Source organism: Colius striatus, chromosome Z (assembly GCF_028858725.1).
Source record: "Colius striatus isolate bColStr4 chromosome Z, bColStr4.1.hap1, whole genome shotgun sequence".
NCBI classification, from domain to species: Eukaryota; Metazoa; Chordata; class Aves; order Coliiformes; family Coliidae; genus Colius; species Colius striatus.
This window is the reverse complement of record NC_084790.1, coordinates 54317203-54329608: the sequence shown is the minus strand read 5'-3', so window position 1 is coordinate 54329608 and position 12406 is coordinate 54317203. Positions and strand designations below refer to the sequence as shown.

The window sequence follows — 12406 nt, the reverse complement described above, 5'->3', positions numbered from 1 at the left end:
GACGCTCGGCGGCGCGGCGCGCGGCGCGGGGGGCGGGCGGGCAGGTGGAGGCCAGGCGGAGCGAGCGCGGCGCCGCCCCCGGGCCTCATTGGCGCCGGCAGCGGGGGCCGCGCCGCGCCGCCCCTCACAAACAAAGCGTGGCTGCCAGGCGCGGCGGTGGCGGCGGCTGTGGCCATGCAGAGCTGCGGGCGCTGGTGGGGGCAGCTGGCGGTCCGCGTGGCCCGGCGGCACCTGCAGCCGGCGGCGGCGGGGGGTGGTCAGCGGCGCTGGGCCGGAGGCGAGCCCGCGCGGGGCATCGAGCGGCTCCTGCCGCGGCACGATGACTTCTCCCAGCGGCACATCGGGCCGCGGGAGAGGGAGAAGCGGGAGATGCTGCGAGCCATCGGGGTGCAGGTAGGTGCGGGCGGAGGGGCGGCGCGGCGGGTGCCCTCCCGGTGGGTAGCTAACGGCGACATGCCTTGGCCTCTTGGCAGAGCGTCGAGGAGCTGATGGATAAGACTATACCGGCCAGCATCCGTCTCCGGAGGCCGCTGAGGATGGACGACCACGTCTGTAAGTGACCGCGCGGCCCGGGGTGCTTGCCGACCGCTCCCCGCCCCAGCCTTTCGCAGCCCTTCCCGCGGCGCCTTCGGGCCCCCAGCGCCTGCAGGGCAGGATTTGAGGTGCTCCCCACTCCCGCCCCGAGCGTCCCCTTTGGAACGTGTAACGAACAGATCGTCCCACTGAAGTGCAGAATAAGACTCAAAGAGGCATTGCTGTACCAACACCGCCACTTTTAATCTTGACGGGCTAACTTGGTAGAGGAGTTCGGCGGCTGCATTTCTTGCTCGTTAGTTGGAAATCGGCAGGAAAACGTGGGTGGCAGATGGGAGCTCCCCGAAGAAATAGTTTTCAGCTCAAGTGCTACAGTACTCTTCGCTTTGTCCCAAGAGTCTGATACAGAAGGAAAAATGTAGCAAAAAATCGTCCCTTTAATGGGACTGTAACTTCAAACGGGCCACTGTCTTTTGTTGGTTCTTGTGTGTTTCTGCAGGATTTCTTTGTTGTGTGCCTTGAGTGCCCCCCCCTCCCCCCAAATAATCTGCAGATTCTAATAGTAGGAAGACCCGTTTCTCCGTGTAACCGGTACACAGTAGACCAAGGGCTAGAATTTGGAATCTGCTTGATTGAGGGAAATGGATGGGTAAACTGCAGGAATAAGAAACATTTGAGCCAGCAACTATGGCACTGCAATAATTCAGCAAATTGCTGTAGGAAAACTTGATGCAATTTGGTAACTTTTTATACATTACCCTTTTTAAAAGGTAACGATCATGGCACAAAATTCCTGACTGTGTAACAGAGATCTTGAGAGGTATCTGTGACCATCGTGCTTGAAATCCCATGAGTGAAAGACGTAAAAATACACCAAGTCAGACAATTCCAGTAAAACTAACAAAGCTCAGTGGTCATTCAGATGGTGGAGTCAATTACATTAGTACTAACTTTATATGTATGTCAAGATCCTTTGCCTGAAGTGTAGAAAATTTGATCCCTCTGGATGGTGTTTTGTCATTGTTGTAATTTGAGTATAAACTTGAGGCCTGCAGCTCCGGTGAGGCTCCCGGCCATTTTAATCTGGTTACTCTGAGATGACATCACACTTGAGAGCGGAGGCAGCCCCACAATGAACGGCCAGGCCATGAAAACTAGAGCCTGAAAAGACAAGAGTCTAGCCAGGAGGGATACGGTAGGGACTGAAAGTTTCTACTTCAAAGCCATTTTATTAGGATGGTGGTCTTTTAGTTTTTTGTAACTTCCCATCCTATTAAAATGGGTATGTGGGTGGGGGTAGAGAAGTGGAATTTAAACACCTTCTTCTTTCTGTATAACTGTTGAAAGTATTATTCGGTGTCCCTTCCTATGATCCTATGATTAATCTCAGAGAAAAGAACATTTTAGATCATTCTGAAAAACCTGTGTTCTGTTTTGGGTTTTTTGGTTTTGGTAGGTGTTTTGGGTTTTGGTTTTTGTGGTTTTTTTTTCTTTTTGTATGTGATACTGTGTGCTCTTAGGAAGTTTTACATTACTGAAACACATATAAAAGTGATACTGTGCAGTTGCACATTAAAAGAATCCTACATTATTGAAAGCCAAGCTAGTGATGCTAACCTAAATGAAAATCTTGATGCAGTCTTATGTGTTCTCATGCTGTTTTGCATAACAATTTTGAAGCGGATGTCTGCAAAGTTGGTATGCGTTAGTTGATGTTCTGTTTTATGCAAGCTCCTACTGTGCAACTGGACCTCATTAGCTAACACTGTAGTTCACTGGCATTTTGCTCCACTTGTTATGCTGTTCTTGTTCCCTTAGAGTAAACTTTGAAAGAATGTGACCGTGATCCAGAGTCTCACATTGCACAGCATGCAACAGTGAGTTTTCAGAAGAGATGCTCGCGTGAGGTACAGAAGACCTTTTTCTGTACACTGCTGCTTTTTCTTCTGCAGACAGTGTGATGAACTAACTGTCTTTTGTAATTTAATGTGTAGATTTTTGTCACTGTTTGTCACTAGATTAGCAGCAAAAAATTGCACAGCTTGTAAATGTTACAAGTCTCAGCTTCAAATTTTGCAACTTCACATTAAACGTCTTGTACCTGAGTACACTGTACTCTGAGTAAAACCTGCTTTTTCACTAATGTACCATTGGAAAGAAAACTATCTTTCCGATCACTAGTGCGGGATTTCTTATGTGAGTATGGTATGTTATTTCTCTGTCATTTCCCTGGATTACAGCAAAAAAGCAAAATTGGGAAAGTGTAATGAGAACTGTATTCTGTTTTAAACATTTTCTTTTCATTTGTGTAAAGACAACTTTGCTCCAACCGTCCCCCAAACTCATACATGCAATGAGAGAATAGGACAAGGCAATTAAAAACAAGTTATTCAGTTTCAACATTCATGAAATTCTTATACAATTCCTAGTGGCTTAAATTTACACTTCCACTTTCCAGTGTAACGTCAGTTAAAACCCATACTCACAGGACTCCACAGTTTAGAGTGCAGCTGAGCAGATCAGCTGTGCTTGAACTACTCCTTTGTATTGGGAAATGCAGTTGACCTTGCAGTGGAGTCTTGTCAAAGTCAATGCTTACAGCTAGAATTAGATATGCAGTTCAAAAAAACCACGCACACACCATAAATAGCACATCTGGGTGAGTATCATAGGTCTCTGCAGTTGTATTTGTGTTTTTTTAAACTTTAATTAGTTTAGACCTTGCTTCAGGTGTGTACATTTAATGTATATGCATATCTTCAAATTTTGATTACGTGTGGCAGTAGGAAAAATTATTTTGTGGTACAGATCCTTCCATTGTAATGTAACAAGTTGTCTAAAAAAACATAATATCAATTGGCTATGTGTATGTGATAGCTGAAAAAGAAAAATAAAATCCTTCTGTGGATGCAGATTATATTAAAAATCTGTTTTAAATGATATTACATATTCTACTGCGCATAAATAAAGCCTCTGGTTATAGTAGGAGCACAGTCTTTTTTGTATACGTGTTGTCTTTCCAGTACAGCCCTACTGTTCAGTGGGAGAAACAAGCTTCATTACTTTCCTGAAGGACATAATACATTGAGAGAGAAAGCCTCTAGCCTTAACTGGACATTTTGCTTATACATGGAAGTGTATAAGCAAAGTGGAGTGGAAGAGCTATTCTGGTAAATGCTAAGCTTTGCTAATACAAGTGCATCTATGCTAGAAATGCTTTTCCAATTAGTGTGCATGTGTTGGTAGGTCTTTTCTTTTACACACATGGTCAGGAATGGAGAATAGAATGAATGTAGCTTGTGCTAAGTTTCTGAAATGACTTACTTCTATTGATATGTAATATTATAAAAATGTCTATGTCCCTTTTGTGACCAAAAAAAGAAAAGCCATTTTAAAAGTGGATGCTGCCATGAGCCCATTGACAGTGTTGTAAAAACAGCTAAGGTGTCACTGAAAGATGGGAAGAGTGAAACAGCAAATGTATGATTTCCAGTACCAGTAAGTTGCATTTCTATACCTCAACGAATTCTGGAGGTGGGGTTTTTTTACAGTCAGGTTTTTTGCAAATGCAGTTAAGGGAAAGTGTTATTTTGGCACACAACTTCTATCCAATCAGTATTTACAACAAGGCCGGGCATCTATTTGATACCTAGTTGTGATCAACTGGTATTACAGAGCTTTTTTCCCTTTGTTACAGTAAGTAAACTTCGTCAGCTTTTTTTTTAGGTATTGAAGGTGCTTTAGCACATATGTAATGACTGACCCATTTGAAGTAAAAGAACAAATCATCTTAGTAAAGAGTAATCTTCCTTTTATCTCTGCAAACCTCCTGTGTGCATCAGTTGCAGTTATCCCAGCAATGCTTCAATTGTATGCCTATCTTTATTTAAACAGTAGGATTTGTACATATTTTATGTACTCCTTTTTTTTTTTTCCCCAGGATTTTAATTAAAAAGAATGAGTTTACAAACTCTGCCATGTTGGGGATTTTTTTCCAAAATATTCCAGAATATGTTACATTCTCAAATTTTAGAATTTAGAAACGTTAGCTTATAAAATCTGTGTTAGAAACTAATTGGGTCTGCAGCCTAAATATTTTTAGAAGCACTATTGCTCAGTTGCAATTATAGTGTAAGAAGGACTATTTGTATCTTCGAATTTAACAGCTCTTCATGCAGTTAAATCAAGTTTTGCTATGATTCTGTGTTTAAAATGCCACTTAAAAATTAATTCTTGATGAGATTTTAGAAAAGAGAAGACTGAGGGGGGGGATTTCAACAACACTTACCTAAAGGATATGTGTCAAAAAGATGGAGCAACACTTTTTTTTCTGTAGTTTCTAGCAACAGGACTAGGGATAGTGGACATAAAAGCTGGAACACAAAAAGTTTTATTTAAACGCAAGGAAAAACTACTTTACTGTAAGATTGAGGGAGCCCTGGCACAGGCTGCTCAGGGAGATTGTGGGATCTCCTTCTATGGAGGTTTTCCAAACCCGCCTGGATGCGTTCCTGTGTGACCCGATCTAAGTGGACCTGCTCTAGCAGGATAGTTAGACGGGGTGATCTCTAGAGGTCCCTTCTAGCCCCTACTGCTTTGTGATTCTGTGTGAGTTTGTAATCAGCTCCTAATGTCAGTCAGATATGTAAAGCTAATTTAGTAATTTCAGATTCTCTGCTGTTAGAGCCCACACTATGGTTTGGGTACCTATGCCAGGAGGTAATTGTCAGCTTCCAGAGCATTGCCACAAGTGGCGCAATAATTCATAATGTAGACTTAATAAAAGGAATTAGAGATAAAGGCATTTCACCATGTTGTCTTAAAAAACTGGAAACAAACAGCTGAGTGTGATGGCTGGTTTCCAACCATTTCTTAATCGTGATAATTTTTTTAAAATCCTGTTTTGTTTACTCATTTTGGGTATTGCTTCTTTATTTAACCCATTGCTTGAAAGAATTAAGAAAAAAAAAATAAGAGTAACCCAGCACAATGTGTATTTTTCAATCTTCTTTTATGAAATCCCAGTCTTTATATGTTTTATGTTTTAAATAAATAAAGAAATGTTTACAAGAATACACTGTTCCCATTACATGTGCTCCAAAAGTATATATACTTTATGCAGTAGTCTGTACAATTTTCTGCATTTGGTGACACTACTGTTGACCAAACTGGAAACTTAGCAATTTCATTTTGAATTTGAAAACGCATTCTTAAATATGCATAAGATTACTTTTCTGGTTAGCATTCTGTCTTTATACTAGCATTAGTTATTTACAGAGTGAGTAGTAAAGTGTTAGACTTCTTTCACAAATAATGATCGAGTGGGAAATACAGCTGCTGAGAGAGGAGATGTAGGATCCTGTTCAGGGTGGTGGGGGCCTGAGGAAGTCTGCAGTCCTTGCCCAGAGCAGGCTCAGCCTTGGGCTAAGACCAGGCTGCTCAGAGCTTCACCTAGTTGAAACATGAAATCCCCAAGGATGGAGTCTCAGCTCCATCACTGTGCTATCCTCATGAGGAAAAAGCTTCTTGTCTCCAGGCTGAGCCTTTTGTATCTCAGCTTTTGCTGCTACCTCTCACACTCTTGCCATGCACTGCTGTGATGAGCCCGGCTGTGTCTCCTCCATCCTCTGGTGTTGTTGTTGAGGAAGTTGTTAAGAATGGTTTCATTTCCTTGCTCTCCAGTCATTGTACCCCAACATACACAATAGTTTTCTTCACTCTTGTCTATGTTGGTTCTGCTGGAATTCAGAATCATATCAGTGTAAAGCAAATACTGAATTAATGAAAATCAAATCATCCTGAATCTACAGGGACTTCTTTTGGTCTTAGCTGAGCAAGGCTGTACAGGCTGATTAGGGGCTATTGGCTTGCACTACTCAGGAGTGCAGTTCTTAATGGGCTGTCATCCTGAAGACAGTGCTGTGACAAAATACCTTGAGGCACAGAGGAAGGAGTGTTTGCCCCACCTCTCATCAAAGAGGCATGCCAAATGTGGGATACATGTATTTGAGCTGTAGTAGTGACCAATGGAGGAGGATGAGATGAAGCAGGACTGGAGGGAGTGTGCCCTCCAGCATTTCACCACCCTGACCAAAACTAGCAGTGTACCTGTCTGCACAGGTTAGCTCATAAAAATCTAATAATTAAAAATATATTCACTATTGGGATCTATCAGTGCAGCTCTTCTAGGTGGGATGTGATTCTACTCTTAAGCGTAATTATTGCCTAAACTGAATACAGTCTCACTAGGCTTTTTGCTTTGTGCTTTGAGTCAGTATGCAAAATATTTGGTCTTTTGGTTTGTTTTTTTTTTTTTTCTCAGAGAGCTCTAGCACAAGTTCAGGATCTTCATGTGGTGGTTGTTAACAAGATTTGCTGAGAAATTGCTTTCTAGGATAAACATCTAGTTGGACAAACAAAGGAAATTCTGTTTAGCACATAAAGTAGTATTTGTGGTATGTGTTTACTGCAGAAATCACACTTAATTCATTTTTGTATCTTGACATTGGGCTAGTGAACAAGTGAAATGGTAGCTAGCTTTTGCCTTCAACTATATTTGGAGTTAAACAAGGGAGTTCTTTACCATTAAAAAAAAAAATTGTTGATGTTCGAATTCTGCAAAAATACAGCTGTCCCTCTCACTGCACCAACATTTCTTTCATCAAACTTTTGGTTTGCAAGTGGTAGAGGAAGATCTCAACAGTGTTAAAACTCTCAGTTAAGCAAACAAGGGCATCTGTCTGGAATAAACTATGTGGGAGAACTATTGGGGAGTGGAGCTGCTTCCTGCGCTTTAGAAACTTTGCCCTGGACTTAGCTGAGTTCAAGTATGGTAAACACATGCTTCATGAGTCTTTAGAAAAATTGCAGTTTACTGAAAACAATAAATCTTTCTTCATTAGATCTCAGTGACACTGAGTAAAAGGCAGAGAAGAAATGAACTTTGAAGTCAGAACTGAAGATTAGTAAAAAAATAACTTTGTGGAAGGTATAGTGTGACTCTGGACGAAGCGAGTTGAAAACTAGAAGATTAAAAAAAATTAATCTGTACACATGAAATGCAGTAGTAGCACTTTGACTAAAAGAAAGGGGAGACATGAGTTTTGAAATGAGAATTGAAGTTATAATATTGTTACTTCTGGTTGCAGAAGAAATTAATCCAAAACCTAGGGAATTATTAGCCACCGGATTCCAGAGCATTAGCTGTTTTGACTTAATCTCTCTTGTTGGAGTAATTTACAGAGAGAAGTTAGGTTTTGAGACGTCCAGCATCCAATATGTGATTCGTAACCTTAAATTCCAAAGTCTGCTTTTCATATTACACTGCAGAATGAAAATAATTTGGTGCAACATGAAAAGCACAGCAGTTTCTGAGGTCAGACTCAGGGGAAAAGATAAAAAAGATCTCTCCTCTCCTAGGAGGATTGGTGTCCAGTTCCACCCAAGTCTGTTAGGTTGGATGGGTCTTTCTCTCTGTATAATCTTAACTTACTGACCATCTCTCTGCATCCTCAGATACTAGAATATTTTGTAAATTGTTCCCTTTAGCAGATGTGGGTTTAGTGTTATTCACTGACTACCAGGAACAGATTGACTGAATGTGAATTTTGCATGGCCTTCATAATACTGAGAAGTACGTAGGAGCAAGACCAAGGACTGAACTGTAGCTGGGAGAGTGTAAATGCTTTCCATCTGAACACTTCAAAAGCATTCCCTTGTAATCTGTCCAAGATAGATGGGCAGGCTGATTTAGAAGTTTATCTGAAATGAAATGTCTTAAGATAGAAGTACTATATTAACACTTTAATTTTTTTTAACAAATTGTTGAAACTTAGTAAAATTTAATTAATTGAACTGTTTTATCATGTATTTAGTGAAAATGCAAGAAAATAAAGTTCTTTAATACTAAGAGTTTCCGCCTGAGTGCTTGGCGCAAGCTCAGATTCTGTGTAGATGACTCTCCTAGAAATACCAAATTATAATTGTGGGTTGCTATGACTTCATTTGCTGTTGATTCTGCAAGGTTTAGATGATAAAAAGTGCCTTCTGAGATATATTTTAATGCATATGCAAGAGATGGAGAGTGTACATTGCATTAGCACAAACAGGGCTCTATAAGCTGTTCACCTGCCTCTCACTATTGTTTCCACATTGGCTGAAATCCTGTTGTTTTCCAGTTGTTGTATTTTCCATAATTTTCCTAGAATTTAAACTTTCCCAGACTATTTTACCAGCTGATTATTTTATCTTTACTGGTCTCTTGGTTTGGGCTTTGTTCTGCTACTGTTGGCACTTTCGTCACCAGGACTACCTTTTTTTTTCCTTTTTTTTTCTTTTTTATACAGGAGTACAAGGCATTTCAGTTAAAAATTGTCACAGTTATATGAAACTAAATTTTTCTGACATAATTTCTTTTCAATTAGGTGAAAATGAAATCCTTGAAACTCTATACAGTATTGCAAGAAAGAACAAGATATGGAGGTCTTATATAGGCATGGGTTATTACAACTGCTCAGTGCCTCAGCCCATTGCACGGAATTTGTTGGAGAATGCAGGATGGTAATGTACCACATTTTCTTTTTACATGCATATGTATAAATATGTGTTTCAAGTTCATCTTGATTGAGCATAGGCAAATATACCCCAAACATATTTTTTTTCACTAAGGCTTTAACATGTTTGATACTGATATGCAAGTGTAGAAACTATGATGTTCATGCTTTAGCCAGAGAGTGAAAATAAAACTTTTGATATTAAAGGAAGCTTTTGCTGTAAAATATTTAATTGAATTTTGTGACTTCTATTCACAAATCCTGTTTATTATGAACTAAACCAAAATATTTGTTTGCATGAAGGAAGTGCACAGACTGAACTCCTGAACTAAAGTAATTCTTCCTAACTTCTGCCTAAATTTAAAACAGCTCCCTCCTCCACCAATTTATGCAATTTTAGGTGGAGGTAGTTAGATACTATGCATTACTCTCAATTATGGTTTTTGTATGAGGAAGTAATTTGAAAATTTTACAGGCTTTTCTCTTGACAATGCTTTCTTGAGTATTTTTTAAACCAGACACCTTCAGAAATTTGAATGTGTTCAGAAAATCTCAAGGCCAGAGATCACAATTCACAATGCAGACAGGGGAGTCCTATAAACTTAACTTGAATAAAAGGAGAGTGCACTGGGACATTCTCTTTCTCTTAACTTGCCGGAGGGCTCAGCTTCCTTTTACCCCAACTTCCAGGCCACCTGAGGCCTTCCTTCTTTCCCCATTGGCTAAGGTACTGAGAAAGTACAGACTTCCTAATCCACCTATTTCATGGCTTGCTTTAGTATCTAAACCCCTCCTCTCCCATCGTACATTGTATGTCTCATTATCTCCAACTTTATGCTGCCCAGGAAGGAGAAGTTAATATGTATAAACCTATTAAGCATACCTACTAAACTTAACTTCAGGAACAGGCAGAGGTCAACAGAATCTACCTTCTTGTTTTTTCTCACCTCGCCCTTGTTGGTTGTTAGGCCTTCAAACCACTCTGCCATATTGTTTTGCAAATGTCTGTCATGTCAAGGTATTTTGTAGTTCTGCAAAGCTCAGATGAGGTCTGCTGAGCTCATTGCTGGGTCTGCAAAGCTCAAATGGTGCCTGCTAAGCCCCATTGCTACCTCTTTATTCGTAAAGACAGCCTTGTTTATTTTCCTATCAAATGTGTATTCGTGAAGTTTGTTCTGGTTTGAATTAACATTTCATTGATGCTGGAAAACAGGGAGAGAGCAGTATTTGATGATACATTTATGAAGAGGCTGAGGATATTGTACTTTGCCCTCATCAGACGGCTGACACTTTGTTTTTTTGGGTCAAGTGAAAGAATAGTCTGACAGATTTTAATTTGAAAGTTTATTCATTTATTAACTTCACTATAAAAAGGAAAATATTTTAATACATTGATCTTATGAACAGCATTAATATAAATAATAATGGGCTTTTCTCACTTAATGTACTTTTCCTGACCAAGGCATTACAGTTTAATTACAAAAACTCATTTAGCATTGACATTTGGGCCCGGTAGTATTAGGTTAGTGGTTTGACTTGATGATCTTAAAGGTCTTTTCCAGCTGAAACAGAAAAAGTAACTGTAATGCAGAGTCTCACTTTCTAGCAGGCTGGATGCCACTGATACTCAGCATTGTCTTATTTGGTTTAGAAGTTCCCTTATCTCTAGTGGCTAACATTTTTTCTGTACTGTGTTAAAATCATTGTCATCTTTATTACTGAACAATTTTTATTTTAAGAAAAGTGGTATTTGAAGGTTAGAGAAACCCAAAAAAACCACCAACCAACGAACCAAAGAGTGAAAAATTAGTCAATGTAAAAAGTCATTGTTACTTAGATTGTTACTTAAATGTTGCATTTTCTGTTCTTTGAGTTGCAATAACTATATCTATGTATATGGAGACCTTCAAGTCTATGTATGTTTAGACTTGTCTGCTCTGTTGGAACTGACAAAAAGTTGCTCTTCTTGGACTCAAGGAATCTATGTAGTACATCTGTACAAAGTTGTGTTTGGCCTTATCCCCACCCACATGTGAAATCGAACTATTTCACTACAGTTTGGCAAAAAAAATAATCAGTTGCTAAGGCAATAATCGGGCAAATATAAGAACAATTAAAAAGTGGATCAAAAATAACTGCATTTTAAAAAAATCCTTAAAAATGACATAGTATTAATGAAACAAGTGAGAGAGTCTATCCGGAAATCTGTTCTTGGCATGTCTGTTAAGGTCAAACTGTTGCAGATACACAATTATTTTAGTTAACAACTTATCATCCCAGTAAGTAGATCTATGTAGATCAAGCACTTGTTAAGCACTTGTTAATCACCTAGTAATAGTTCAATCAATTAGCTAAGCATTTGCAAATAACTCAAACACCTATTGATTAAGTAAGTATTCATTTGAATCACAGAAGGATCAAACTGCAAGAGTTACATACCACACCTGATGGGGACCTGTTACCTTAGCCACGAGACTCTGGTAAACGTATTTGTTAGGTTGCCTTGGCTGTTACCTTAGCTGTTATTAAAACAAAGAGACTGATAAGTGTATAAAACCCCTGAAAATGGTAACTAACAACGAAGCACATGGAGGAGCTATTCCCCGTGTTTTCCCAGCGCTGCATAATAAAGAAGTGCCTGGCTTATCTGCATTCCTGTGTAGATATGTTTTTCCCGATTGCTTATCTGTCAACAAAACTAGATGGCCAAAAGCTGAACTTTTAGATGGCTGAGGTGAAGGCTAAAATATTTGTTGGGAAGAGGGAATATTTGTGTGTGCATTTGTGTGTGTGTATCTGTACAGACTTTGTAGAAGATGTTTAAGAAATCAAACCTCTCTTTACATCTACTCAATGTGTAACACTTCCCATGCTAACACACTTCACACTGCAGCTCCTAGGGAGCTTATTGTTGTCAATCAATTCTGCCTGTTTCGGGTGACTTGTTTCTTATTGCTTGGCACTTATTAGAGCAGGGCTTGCATTGGAATACCATGCAAGTTTACAAAAGATTGTGCACACAGTAGTGAAGGACTCCACAGTATTTAGGACACTTCTACTTACTAGGAGGAGGTAGAAATTGAAAGAGGAGGAAACGGTTTAAAATTAAATGTATTTTCATCTGAAAATGAGACTACTGACTCACACTTCTTTCTTTAGAAGCTTACCACACAAGTCTTGCCAAATCTCAAATTCTGTTAAGAAAATACTCAACACTTTTGAAGTTTCAAAACTTTTTTAAGTGTTTGGGCAATGATCCATAACATCTCTGTTTGCAAGAGAAGCTGTAAATAGCTTATTTACTGTGAGAGAAAACAACT

At 39.6% G+C, this 12406-nt stretch overlaps 1 protein-coding gene across 3 annotated transcripts in view; it reads left to right on the top strand.

Moving 5' to 3' along the window:
* The first annotated feature begins 141 nt into the window (after positions 1-141).
* GLDC (glycine decarboxylase) overlaps positions 142-12406 on the top strand; it is a 43803-nt gene continuing 31538 nt past the window's right edge. Inside the window, exons 1-3 of one of the 3 annotated variants that reach the window (XM_062017162.1) lie at positions 142-393; positions 474-552; positions 8958-9093. In XM_062017162.1, the coding sequence (XP_061873146.1) occupies positions 175-393; positions 474-552; positions 8958-9093 (434 nt within the window). In that variant the 5' untranslated portion in view covers positions 142-174. Of the gene's footprint in view, positions 394-473; positions 3194-8957; positions 9094-12406 lie in introns of those variants that run through there. The other 2 variants (XM_062017164.1, XM_062017163.1) reach the window with 2 other exon arrangements.